Source organism: Macrobrachium rosenbergii, chromosome 31 (genome assembly GCF_040412425.1).
Source record: "Macrobrachium rosenbergii isolate ZJJX-2024 chromosome 31, ASM4041242v1, whole genome shotgun sequence".
Classification (NCBI taxonomy): domain Eukaryota; kingdom Metazoa; phylum Arthropoda; class Malacostraca; order Decapoda; family Palaemonidae; genus Macrobrachium; species Macrobrachium rosenbergii.
The window spans coordinates 29,001,545-29,015,762 of NC_089771.1; the positions used below are offsets into that span (position 1 = coordinate 29,001,545).

Genomic DNA, 14,218 nt, shown 5'->3' on the forward strand with positions numbered 1-14,218 from the left:
TGAATACCAAATCTCCTTTTTCTGTGTAACTGACTATCAAATCTCCCCTTTTTTCTGTGTAACTGAGTACCAAATCTCCCCTTTTTTTGTGTAACTGAGTACCAAATCTCCCCTTTTTTCTGTGTAACTGAATACCAAATCCCCTCTTTTTTTCTGTGTAATTAAATAGCAAATCTCCGTTTTTTTCTTGCAGGTGAATCCAAATCCATCGGCTCCATCATTCCATCTCCCTTCAACATTACCCAGGATGGAAAACTGACCACAGCCTCCTTGATGGCCCAGTACAGACGACACCGTTTCATCCTCCAAGTCCAGGCCAAGGAAGAGGCCCCACCTTACAGAGTAGCCAAGTGCTACGTTAATGTAAGACTTGTTATTTTTGCTGGGTCCTGCTGTAGCCTGTAGGGATCTGTTACTTGTCAATTTACTTCATTCCGTTTGTGTGTCATTAAAGTGGAGTGTTATGGGTATCCATCGACACTATTTTACCTAATAAGTTGAAGTGGCCTTAAATATAACCAAATGGTATGCACTTTGTATTAACTTTAAATTATCTTTGTTAAATAAGATAATTTAAAGTTAATCCAAAGTTCATACCATTTGGTTAAATTTAAGGTCACTTCAACAAAATCAAGTGCACTTTGCATTAACTTTAAATGATCTTATTTAACAAAATCAAATGCACTTAGGATTTACTTTAAATTACCTTATTTAACAAAATCAAATGCACTTTAAATTAACTTTAAATGATCTTATTTAACAAAATCAAATGCACTTTGGATGAACTTTAATTATAACAAAATCAGATGCATTTTGATATGCTGTACAGACACTGCCCATCAATTTTAGGGGAATGAAGTTGATATGTGACCCAGTTGCAAATAAACTATGCAGTTCGCATGTACTGGAAGTACAAATGATTAAATCACTCTACAAAATATTGCCTGAAGCTCAGCTGATTTATTGCTCCAATGTAAAGGCATGATTCGAAGAACAGTTGATTACCTGCTCCATTGGGAGTATACACGTCTCTTTCGATTCCAGATCTGGGTCTGGGAGAGGGAGGACCTTGTGAGGGTGGTCCTTGCCCAGCCCCCGGAAGAGGTGGTCAAAGGTCAGGAGGAAATTGCTGCCATTTTGTCCCAGGTATGAGATGAATTTTTCACCCTCATTTAACTTTTTCTCCTTATTTGCATTATTTTTGGAAGCCGTCAGACCTAGTAATTAGATCCTTTTATCTGATTTATTAATAGAGGACATTTTCACCTTATTTACTTATTTTTTTAAGGCCATCAGGTTTAGTAATGAAATAATCATATCTAATTTAATACTTGAGGACAAGTGACCATAGGGAAAAAGACTAGTGGATTATAACCTTGACGGATGCCGTAGATCCACTTCTTTAAAAGTTACATCAGAGAAAACAGAAGCAGTTAGAGATTTCCTGAGCTTGGATAAACCATCCACTTGACCAAACAATCAGGAGACAGTAGGCACTGAGAAATAAAATTTGGGGTGTGGTGGACTGACAGGTGTTGCGTGCCTGTATAGTAGGTATCTGTGACATTAGGGGCTAAGATACTTTAGCATACAGGGGAAGTTGGTTCAAGGATTTTTGTTCCCTTCACCACCACGCTTTGGAATTTTCTACCATCTCTCGTTTTCCACAACCTACCTTTCAACCTTTATTTATTTATTTACTTGTTTATTTAATTTTAGTCTTGCACACCTGAGAATAAAGCAGTTAAGAGAAGAATATATTATGGAGAAACCTGAGGAAAAATAAATAAGAAAAAGAAGCAAGATTATATAACATATTGTTTGCCACTGGCAAAAAAAAATATTGCATGTACTAAATATTGGAAAGCAGCCAAGGAAATACTGCTTGCTTGAGAACCTAGACTTGGGACCAAGTAGAGTGAATTTTGTAATCATCTGAAATTTTTCCACATCCATGTAGTACAATTTTATTTTATTTATTTTTTTTTTTTTTTTTTTTAGGTCACTGGAGGAACAGCTGTCGTCGACGAAATTCGGTATCACGTCGACACTGACAACACGGTTAAGCACGAGAGGTAGGTTTGGTTAAACCTGTTACTGTGGCTTGAGATGGCGTGGTCTAGTGGAGAGAATGGAGGATTATAGGATGGTGAAAAGTGTTTATAGTTCTTGAGTGTTCAGAAACAGATGGAAAGGAAGACTTAGAAAGTACTAGACAGAGGGAGTGGAAAAAATAATGGAAAGAAAGAGAGAATGTGTACAAGATAAAGATGAATAAAGTAGCAATTTATTTAAGAAACTTCGATATGTTTTTCCTTAAGGCCCCAGGAAGCTTTGACCTGTGTTTCTTTAAGGCTCCAGGAGGCTTTGCTCTGCTTTTCTTCAAGGCTCCAGGAGGCTTTGATCTGCCTTTTTTCAAGGCTCCAGGAGGCTCTGACCTGTTTGAGGCTCCCGGAGGCTTTGATCTGCTTTTCTCCAAGGTTCCAGGAGGCTCTGACCTGTTTGAGGCTCCAGGAGGCTTTGATCTGCTTGTCTTCAAGGCTCCAGGAGGCTCTGACCTGTTTGAGGCTCCAGGAGGCTTTGATCTGTTTTTCTCCAAGGCTCCAGGAGTCTCTGACCTGTTTGAGGCTCCAGGAGGCTTTGATCTGCTTTTCTCCAAGGCTCCAGGAGTCTCTGACCTGTTTGAGGCTCCAGGGGGCTTTGACCTGCTTTTCTCTAAGGCTCCTGGAGGCTTTGACCTGTTTTCCTTTAAGGCTCCAGGAGGCTTTGACCTGTTTTTCCCTAAGGAGAACTGCCATGATCTGCGAAATATTAATCTCCGAAATCTTTTACCCACAGGACGGACATGTTGGTTCACGTTGTCAACAGAACGGACCAGGTGATGGCAGTGCCAGTGGTCCTTAAAAAATTCGACGAAGGTTACGCCACTCTACGAAATAATTCTCACACCTTCTTTATCGATAACGTTTACGTAAGTAATATTGTTTTGTTTTGTTTATCAGGAAGTAACAGTTACTAAATCGTAAGTAATATTGTTTTGTGTTTATCAGGAAGTAACTGTCATTAAATTATTCTGTCTTAAGAGCTTTCGTGATGTTAATTTTTTTATAACTTACAGATTTGATATTTGTCACCAATTTATGTCTTTTACGAAGGAAAACGAAGGTGAAATCACTAACACATTTTTTGGGTGTCGGCGACTTTTGTTGTGACGCCAGTCATTTCATGTCTGTATATTTTGCTGGATGGTCTCTCTCTCTCGCTCTCTCTCTCTCTCTCTCTCTCTCTCTCTCTCTCTCTCTCTCTCTCTCTCTCTCTCTCTCTCTCTCTCAAGCTTCCCAGTAAACCAAATTATGTAGCATAAAAACGCAAAAGACTGGTTTGTAATCATTTTATCATACTATTTACCATAAAAAAACTCGAAGGACTTTGTAGCAATCCTTCTGTCAAATTATTTAGCAGAAAAGTTCATAGGACTCTGTAGTAATCATTTTGTTAAATGATTTAGTATAAAAACTAAAAGGACTCTGTAGTAATTATTGAGCTGGGCAAAAATAAAAGAGAAATTCAGTACATTTAGACGAAGATCCTTTGACACCAAAACCACCAAAGGCGTGGGAGGGGATAATTCCACGATTCCTCCTATACTAATCGAATCCCTTCGTGGACAGCCAACACCGATAATGAGGTTAACCTTGGATGAAAGGGGGAGGGAGGGAGGGAGAAGGCGGGAGAGGAAGTGATGGGCAAAGAGGTAAGCGGAAGGAAAGCAATTGACCATTGAAATTGCATACTTGTCACAGGCGCCATTACATTATATATTTACTTAATTTTCGTTTATATTAAAGATTACTTTCGTGAAGTTTTAAATTTATTTGTTTTATTCGCTTGCATGTACCAAGCTAAGGACAGCTGGTTTGGACATGTATGGCGTCAGGGAAATTCTCCATTTGAATGTTGGTAGAAAATTTTTTTGGGGGGATTTTGGGATGTAAAATTCCGGGTGAAATGAAAATGATATTTTTCTTAGTTATCTAAAGGGATTTTGTTTCAATATTCATTCTGTGTTTTATGCTTTTTGTTTATGCTTTTTTTACTCTTTTGTTTATGGTTTTGTGATTTTTGTCTGCCTGATTTTTGTGCTATTTGTTTATGCCTTTTATTTATGCCTTTTGTTTATGCTGCTCATTTATGCTTCATGTTTATGCCTTTTGTTTCTGCTTATTATTTATGCCTTTTGTTCATGCCCTTTATTTATACCTTTTATTTATGTCTAATAGTTATGCCTGTTATTTATGCCTTTTAGTAATACCTTTTATTTATGCCTCTTATTTATGCCTTTTATTTATGCCGTTTATTTATATCTTTTATTTCTGCCTTTTATTTATACCTTTTATTGACGCCTTTTATTTGTACCTTTTATTAATACCTTTTATTTATGCCTTTTATTAATACCTTTTATTTATGCCTTTTATTTCTGCCTTTTGATTGATGCCTTTTATTAATGATACCTTTTATTAATACCCGTTATTAATACCTTTTATTAATACTTGTTATTTATGCCATTTATTTATGCCTCTCATCAATATCTTTTATATATGCCTTTCATTAACACCTTTTTATTCATACCTTTTATTTACGCCTTTTGTTCGTGCCTTGTGTCCACGCCGCGCAGCCAGCCACCATAGAGGCTATGGAGGACGAGGTAGACGCCCGCCTGGCCGGGCTGATCGCCCTCATGGTCGTGCTATTCATCGGCTTCATCTCCTTCGTCGTCGTCTGCTGCTGCCTCAGATACTGGTGGGTGGGGCTTGGGTCACTGTTGTTGTTTATTGTTATTTGCTGTTGTTGTTATTGTTATTGTTATTATTTCATCTCCTTCGTCGTCGTCTGCTGCTGCCTCAGATACTGGTGGGTGGGGCTTGGGTTATTGTTTAGTGTTATTATTATTATTATTATTATTACTCTTCATGGGAATGGTTTCAATTGGTTCATAATCCTGAGGTGTTAGGGTTTTATGTGTGTATTTATATGTATATATATATATATATACATACATATATATATATTGTATATATGTATGTATTTGGGCTATATATATAACTGAATCACGAAAATATGGAACGTGATGAATAAAGTAAACAAGTAAAGGACGACAAGTCGAAAGGCCTTGCAGCGCTCCATTGTTTCTCTTTCCTTGGTGGAGTTTGTCTTTATATATATATATATATATATATATATATATATATATATATATATATATATATATATATATATATATGAATTTTGTCACTTACACACATGTGGCTTCACATTCACAATATCAAACCATAAACACCATTTAACACAGAATTCACTATACCTTGGGAATACCTTGGAAATCAAAAGTTCAGTATATCTTAGTTTAACCAGACCACTGAGCTAGTTAACAGCTCTCCTAGGGCTGGCCCGAAGGATTAGATTTATTTTACGTGGCTAAGAACCAACTGGTTACCTAGCAACGGGACCTACAGCTTATTGTGGAATCCGAATCACATTACGACCAGAAATAAAATCTTCTAATTCCCATACTATGCAGAGTAACTTCAGTATTAAACTATAACAGTAACCTGATATCAATACGGCCACAGGTCTTCGTCCACTCGAAGTACAGCGTGGCGACGCCCTTCGGTACGAAGGGAATTTTCCAATCTCATTCCTTTTCTCCCTCTCCTCCGCCAGGGTGATGACTCCCTCGAGCCGCTCCAGCGAACACCTCATCAAGCGGAATATTGATGAGGACCTCGGGCTGAACACGACGGAAAATCCTCTCTGGGTGGATCAGTGAGTTTTTGCTTCTTCTTCTTATTCTTCTTTTGTTTCAGTCGCTGGAGTAGAATATGGGTGGTAAAATAAATACCAGACTTTTAGTCTATTTTTTTATGAGGTAATGTTAACAGTCATAATTGTGGATTTGTGAGTTTTTGCTTCCTTTTTTCAGTCGCTGGGGTAAAGTTTGAATGGTAGATAGTTTTATTTTAGGTAAATATTAACAATTATAATTGTGGATCAGTGAGTTTTTTTTTCAGTCGCTGGAGTAAAGTTTGAATGGTAGATAGTTTTATTTTAGGTAAATATTTTAACAACTATAATTGTGGATCAGAGTTTTTTTTTGTCGTCGGAGTAAAGTTTGAATGGTAGATATAGTTTTTTTTTTTTTTAGGTAAATATTAACCGTTATAATTGTGGATTAGTAATTTTTTTTTAGTGGGAGTAAAGTTTGAATGGTAGATATGGTCTATTTTTTATTTTTATGATGTAAATATTAGCAATTATAATTGTGGCTCGGTAAGTGTTTTTTATTCACCAAAGTATGAATGATAGATATAGTCCGTTTTTTTCATGAGGTAAATATTGTTTTTTTTTTTCAGTCGCTGGAGTAAAGTTTGAATGGTAGATAAAATCTGTTTTTTTATGAGTTAGATATCATCAATTATAATTGTGGATTAGTAAGTTGTTTTTTTCAGTCGCCGGAGTAAAATATGAATGGTAGATATGGTGTTTTTCATTAGGTAAATAAAAACAATTATAATTGTAGATCAGTAAGTTTTTTTTTTTAGTCGCCAGAGTAAAGTTTGAACGGTAGACATTAACTAGTTTTCCGTCATTCTGAAATAGGTGTTATTGTACTGAAAATTGTTAAATTCCAGCGAGAATATTTGAATTTGTGGAAGGAGTTTTATTACGTGTAATGAGATATACTTGCTTAATTCAGAGAATTATTTCTGTACTTAAAATACAAATAAAGTATAATCTTAAACTGTCTTTATGGCCGTCGTTCTGAAATAGGTGCTGAAATGCTAAAATGTTAGTTTCAACGAAAATATTTAAGGAGTTTTATTGCTTGTAAAGAAAAATACTGGCTTAGTTCACAGAATTATTTCTGTACTTAAACTGCAAGTAAAATATTGACGGTACATATAGTCTCTTAATTATGAGGTAAATATGAAAAAGTATAATTTTAATTTTAATCGTAATGGAAAATATTTGCTTAATTCGTATAACTATTTCTGTACTTAAAATGTCAGTAATTCTGTAACTGCAGTAGTGTCCATTATGAAAAGGCCCCCACCCCTAACCTTTTAATCACGCCAATACAAAAATTTCTGAGCTGACTATATGCCAGCACGGGCTCTTGCTCACAGAGCAGCCCTAAGGACCTAAAAAGCCTCCACAACGTTGACGAAGGAACCCTACCCGCAGGAAACTCAAGATGTACGAGGAGCAGGAACTGACGATGCAGGTCATGAGCGAATTCGACACGACCCAGGTCAACGGCCAGGCCAATCCGGGTCAAGTAGTGCCGAGTGTGACCGTGGACGCCGAGTGGAGCCCGGAGCGAAGGGCCAGCAGCATAGACCTCTCTCAGGTGAGAATGCGTAGCACTTGTCGAGCCATCACTTCTCATATTTTTCTCGCATCCTCCTCTGTTAGGGATCCGGACTCTGTTATTCCACCAAGTCTTTTTTTTTTTCCTTTTGCCTCCCCTGTCAGGCTTCGGCACTCTTTCCTTACTTCTGTGTCTCGAATTCCGGCGATGGTCCCATTTTCTAAGATGTGGTCTCTCACTCTCTCTCTCTTTCTCTCTCTTTCTCTCTCTCTCTTCTTTTTTATCAGGCTTGGACTAGGTAAGGGATTTTGGTTGCCAGTCCCATCAGCCTCCACGTTTAAAAAGGCATAATAGCTCTGAACTGCAATCTTAGAAAGGCTGTTTAGATACTGTATTGTTTGGCTGCCTACACCCCCTCTGAACACCTGAGGTGGTGTAGAGAGGTGTATTATTTCAAAAGGAATATATAAAGTTCTAAGGAGAGTTATAATTTGGATCTCCTGATGATATTTAATTTGCTGAATTTGTTATAAAATACTCAGGTTTTATATATAGGCATTTATTAACATACATCAACGCAAAACACGAGTCTAACCTCGGAAAAATAACTATAAATATAACTATAAATAACTATAAATATAAGCTCCAAGTTGTACTTTAATTCAGCTCAGAACTTTCTATATTTCTTTTTGAATTAATACCACTTTGCGCACCGTTCACACAGATCACAACCGTTGATTTAATATTGACAAATATTTACTGCCTTCTCCAAGTTGTAATTCACTGACCAACGATTCTATTTGGTGAATTACCAGCCTTGTTTTCTCCAGATGGATGGACAGAGCAATACATACGCAACTATCCAGAAATCTCACGGAGGAACGCTCAGGTCGCTACAACTTAGAGGTTTACAGCAAGGGACGCTCACCTTGGGGGAGGAACCTGGCGAGAGTAATGATTACGCAACGCTCGATCACTTGCGCCGTCCGGCCTCAGCTCAGGGTCCTAAAGTTCCTGGCGTTGAGACGCCTCGATCGCCGATGAACCTCGTAAGTGAATTGGTAGATTTAGATATAAAAGACTTGAATAAAGCGAGAAATGATGTGTCTTTAAATCACTATCATCACAATTGATATTAAACCATAATCTGATAAGCTTAGTTTGTCACGAGGCAAAAACCATGACAAGAATTAATGTCTGATTCTGTCAATTTAGTCATAGCCATTCGAATCCTTCGTAGAGAGTAGTGCCGTCAGTTCACCTCACGCGGTCTACTGTAGGCATTACTTTAGGCTCTTTGCAGCGCCCCTTCGCCCCCTAGCTGCAGCCCCTTTCACTCCTTTGACTGTACCTCCGTTCATATTCTCTCTTCCAACTTTCTTTCCACCTTCTCCTAACAATTGTTTTATAGTACAACTGCGAGGTTTTCCTCCTGTTACACCTTTAAAACCTTTTTGCTGTCAGTTTCCCTTTCAGCATTGAATAGCCTCATAAATCCTAGCGGTAGGCCTTTGGCCTAAATGTTACCTTCATTCCAAAGCCATTTCCTAACGGCTGTGACGTGTATCCTAACTTGGAGCGAAATCTACAGTGATTAATAGACTCATGTAGCACTTTCCCACTTGTACAGTACGTGGTTGTATCTTCCCCGTTAATAACCACTACTCATCGCCATACACGCTTGTAATCGTTCCCAATAACAATCATTTTGTCTCCATTCACAGAATAGCGAATACCACGAGCTAAGGACTTCCTTCACTGGATCTACATTCCAGCCACCGGACATAGCCAACCGCCCTCTACCGGACGAGCCGTTTGCTCTCCACTCTCAGATGCCAAGGAATATCACGCTCAATGCTCAAGGAGAACCAGTGTTGGTCGCCGAGCTTATCTAGAAGCTGTCAGAAGCAACGCTAGAACTCCAGCTTATCTAGAAGCTGTCAGAAGGAACGCTAGAACTGAAGCTTGGTTAAAAGCTGTGAGAAGCAACACTAGAACTCAAGACAGTTGACAGATAACTGGCGCCAGTGAGTGTGATGGATACAGATGCATTGTTGTATCCCGTTCAGTAACATTTATTGCATTAATTGCCAGTCACATCAAGAAAAGTGCTAGATATTTCTCGTACCGTGGCGTTTTGTGAATGAATGTGATGAGAAACCGCGTTAAGTGTGGTTAACAGATAAAATATTTCTGGTATTATCTTACAGGTATAGGCCTATCATTTAAAACCTGTAGCTGGACGACGTAATCCCCTGTTTTTTTGTAGAATTGACGATGAGATTAAGATTTTGCCATGTATATAACCAGATGATACAATTAAAGAAAGATTCAGATTATATGATCGATATATATTAAAACTATTTAAAAGCATCGGTCTAGTACAATTCATTCCCCGTAACAGACCTGATATCAGTTTACAGTGCATCGAAGGTCTTATTTGAGGAATTTCTGTCCGTTTGGATAATTAAACCATTGGTATTACTATCATTCTTTTACATTTCAGCCTGTGAGTCTCCAAAAATCTCAAAGGCTTTTTCTAATGCATTAATCGGGTTTTCACGTGCATTGCAAACGTAATCTTCCAAACATCAGTATTTTTATTTTTGTAAAGTGTAAAAATATGTATATGTTTTTTTTATACAAAGCAGTAGTATGTTGACTGTGAATTTATTTAGAACAATTTATACTTTCTGCTCTGTTTTGAGAATATTTGAAGCTAATTTATAGTGCCTCAGCCGTCATATATTTGACTAATTGTGGCTTTTATGATTTGTTTGCATAACTCCATGTTTCGACTCAGTCATAACTAAGAGGTAAAAAAAAAAAAAGAAGCTGTTCAGCATCCTAAGTAACACTTCAAGCAAAATAGTGCCTTACTGAACCGTGCCCTAAGAAAAATGCATTTATCACATATCCTGAAATGTAGTCCTAACTCTCCCGTTTTAACGGTGTCCTTTAGGTACCTTGCCAAGTCATTTTAACGTTTGTGTTAATGTTTTAAATTTCTCTACCTTTCATCCGCTCCTTTAAATCCCCACCTTGCTGGTCAGCTGCTTCTTGGGAGAATATAGAAAGCTCATTAGTATGGTTAAATACATAACAATAACAATACTTTAAAGAGGTTTTCGAAAACAGAGAACCTCATGGTACACTCCAAACGCCCTTATCTCAGGTTGTTGATATCTACCACGTAAGGATATTTGAGTATTGTTTCTGCGTGAACTCACTAGAAGGCTATAAGAAGATTATCAATTCATATAGTTTCACGTTTCATAGCGGACAACTCGTCTATGAACTTTCAATTTGTATAGAAGCTGACTCACTGTCAGCTGCGAGCTGGTATGTATCAGCCTCGTGTACAAGCCAACAGTATTTACTACTACTACTACCACAGGCTTGTGACATTGCATTACTAGTAGACCGAGATGAAATCGATCGCTATTTATAAAACCAACGACTTCTTCAAGTTAGGTTAGGTCTATATCTCATAGTTCACTAATCATCATCGTTTCATCCCCCCGATCATTTTTGTAAATAATCATTGTACTTATCCTCTTTTGGCTATTAACCCCTCGGGTTTCGAGCATAGTTGATTGTTCAGTGTTATGAAAATGTCTGTTACGGCGCGTCGCCGAGATAGACCGAGGAGCCATGTCTGTTAGACCCACAGTGGCAGAAATTCGTAGTCTTGGACATATCAGTATTTGATCGAAGGTGGAAAGTGAATACATTTGATTACAATCATGTAAATATGAACTGTTTACCATTATATAGAATATCGCCTTTCTCTGATTTTTATTACAGACTGAGAAGAGTTACCGGATCAGTTTTCATGATCCGGTCTTATTTTTGATGAAATCATCAACCTTTTGCTAACTGCGTGCCTTCTGTTTATCATTTCGTCAGAGTAACAAATATTTTCAGTAAATTTCAAGTACTTTACAGCATTTAAGTCACATAAGTCTATCTGGGAAATGCAGCCAAACGCGTTAGCAGAGGTACTCTATATGGATGACCTTTTCTGTTGTAGCCATGTAAATGTGCCTTATTTTTCTTTTATAGATGCCTTGTATATTTCATATATGAAACTGTACTTAACGAAATTAACAGAGAAATAAATGTTCTTATATTACTGGTTTTATTTTGATTAAAAATAGACCTTGCAAGTGAAAGGGGAGAGAATTGTAATCCTAAATGAACCCCCCTGTTCAGACGTTAATGAGGGACGGTGCAATTAGCCCTAACGACAGGTTTAGCGGTTTTATTTTTAGGTTAGCTGCTACCGTCCCTCCAAAAGTCTGTTTATTTATTTGTTCGTATTCTGGTATAACCCGTTTGAATATTACATCAAAATACTCTTTCATTCCTTTGTAAACGTTCATTTTGTATTTCATGAACGTTATGGCAGAACGCATCGTAAAGTACGCGGGAAAACTGCACGACGATTTAAATGTTTTTGGATATTTTACCAAGTCGGCGAAAGCGATTATCCAGAAACAAATGAGATATTAAGAATGCGCTCACATAATCAACGTAAAGCTATTGGGAAACCTGGGGGAAATCATGGGAAAACAACACCTGTGCAACAATTCATGGAGGCGGGAAAACAGAGGCTCCGTGCGATCATGCGTGTCTGGATTCCCTGGAAAGTGGAATTCGCCTCAGTAGCTGTATGAGTGTCGTGGAGGAGGGTCGTACATTGCGGCGCTCCTCGTTCCAGTTTTTAATCGATTCCTGGAAACGTCTTGAAGACTTTTTAAAAAAAGTTATTTCACCGAGACTATTTAAAATGCATTTTAAAACGGCCGAAAGAAAATGAAAGGTTAACTTGAAGACCTTTGAATGTGCTTTCGATGAAACTTCAAGGTAAGGTAAAAGCCAATCTTTAGTTTTAGTGTTAAATTTTATATTGTTTACGAAAGTAAACTATCTTCTTGATATTATAATAGGCCACGTTAATGAATAATTTAACATTAGCTAATGGTATTTAGACTTCGATAAACAAAAGCACCTTGCAAGTCCGGTTAAGTCTTGGACTGGTAACCGATAAGATAAGCCCAAAGTCTTTAGCGGAACCTAATGATAATAATATGCTTTTTATATTAAAATATAGCCTCACCTTATTTAGTTTAGCCTGGGGCCTCGTGACCCAACCTCGGTGATATGCCTAACCCAGATTAATGGGACCCATTTGCAAAGGGAAACGCCTCGTAATCTACCTGCACACTGCTCCCCCGCCCCTTAACAACCCTCCCTCCGATTCCCCCCAAACTTGGCACTAATTAGCATTTTAAGACTTTTTTAACAACTTGATGCCGAACCTCCCCCAGCAGAACCGGGTTAAGTATATTCATTTTTGGCAATAAAATTAATGCGTTACTCCGGGTTTTAAACTTTAAGGGATAATAAAATGTATTTATTGTAAAAAAAAAAAAAAAAAGCCGAACCATTTGCTTCATTATCCTTGTTTCACGATGGAAAAAGGCATGTTATTCCGTCCAAAAGACTATTATACGTATAATCGTTAAATATCTAATGTCTTTAAAAAATCTAGCTCTCATACTTATTTCTGGATGCTGTCTAGTGTCACGTTCAGCATCAGAACTATTCAGTATGTAATATATACAACGGCTAAAATATATTTACTGTTATCAGTTGAACTGGAAAAGCGTTAGTGCAACATTTATTTTGTCTAACGTAAAAATAAGTTTGGTATTAGATTAATTCTGAATGCATGTTTTTAGTGTAAAAAAAAAAAAATCAAATTCACTGCCTGTGACGTCGGCTAACGCTCGCCAGCTGTTAAATTAGATAACTTGAGAGCATATAAATGTTATAAATAATGTTTTTCCTTTCATTACTAATATTAAACATGACCTACAAACAACAGTATTGTGATTGTTAAGCTTCATCGTAAAAGGTTAGTTAATTTTTAGGCCTGCAAGCAATTATCAGTGTATTTAGGCCTATAGAGTAAATTATTACACTAATGTTCTTTTGAGATTTTTTATGCATTACTATTCTCATTTCTAATCGTTTTATAGCTTGTGCAACATTTTCGTTCACTGGCCGAATACAGATATCGCCTAAATACTTGTATTATAATATGTATTCCGTTAATTCGTTTTCTGTGATATTGTGCTTTGTAAACATTCCAATTACAAATTGCTTGAAACTGGAGACTACAGGATTACATATAACTTTACGCAAAATTTCAAAAGATATTTCCTAGTAATATTTCCCGTTGCATTTAATATTACATTTTCTTCACATTTTAATCATTTCTGTTTGGGAGTTCTTAGAGAATGGTAGCCTAAGGTGTGAAATACAAATCTCTCTCTCTCTCTCTCTCTCTCTCTCTCTCTCTCTCTCTCTCTCTCTCTCTCTCTCTCTCTCTCTCTCTCTCTCTCTCTCTCTTTGATACGTTATTTATCCATCCATTCTGAATACGGTTCGCGAAAACTAAAGTAAAAATAATGAATGGATGGAGGTCTCCTTTGATGTTGAAACTGGTTGTGAATGGAGAGCTTACTTCTTTTATTTCTCGTGTAGGTTTCAGGGTTATCTGAATAAAGAACGTATTCATGCGTGTGTATGTATATATATATATATATATATATATATATATATATATATATATATATATATATATATATATATATATATATATATATTATGTATATATATATATATATGTATATATATATATATATATATATATATATATATATATATATATATATATATATATATATATATATATATATATATATATATACATTAGCATGGTGAATATATAAGATAAAATCCACGAAGGAAGTGGACCATGGAAACGTATTCATCTCT

General features: G+C 36.8%; 2 protein-coding genes across 3 annotated transcripts in view; both read left to right on the forward strand.

Annotated features, from left to right (window-relative positions):
- The window catches only part of Cad87A (cadherin-87A), a 109,210-nt gene extending 97,705 nt beyond the window's left edge, over positions 1–11,505 (forward strand). The window contains 9 exon segments of the mRNA XM_067132564.1: positions 194–363; positions 1,045–1,146; positions 2,002–2,075; positions 2,839–2,971; positions 4,676–4,800; positions 5,722–5,823; positions 7,243–7,408; positions 8,200–8,418; positions 9,094–11,505. Of these exon segments, the coding sequence (XP_066988665.1) occupies positions 194–363; positions 1,045–1,146; positions 2,002–2,075; positions 2,839–2,971; positions 4,676–4,800; positions 5,722–5,823; positions 7,243–7,408; positions 8,200–8,418; positions 9,094–9,264 (1,262 nt within the window). The 3' untranslated portion in view covers positions 9,265–11,505.
- A 406-nt stretch (positions 11,506–11,911) lies between these two features.
- Positions 11,912–14,218, forward strand: part of LOC136855483 (uncharacterized) — a 59,063-nt gene continuing 56,756 nt past the window's right edge. For both annotated transcript variants that reach the window (XM_067132565.1, XM_067132566.1), the window contains exon 1: positions 11,912–12,238. The gene's annotated coding sequence lies outside the window, so the exon portion shown is untranslated. The remainder of the gene's footprint in view (positions 12,239–14,218) is intronic.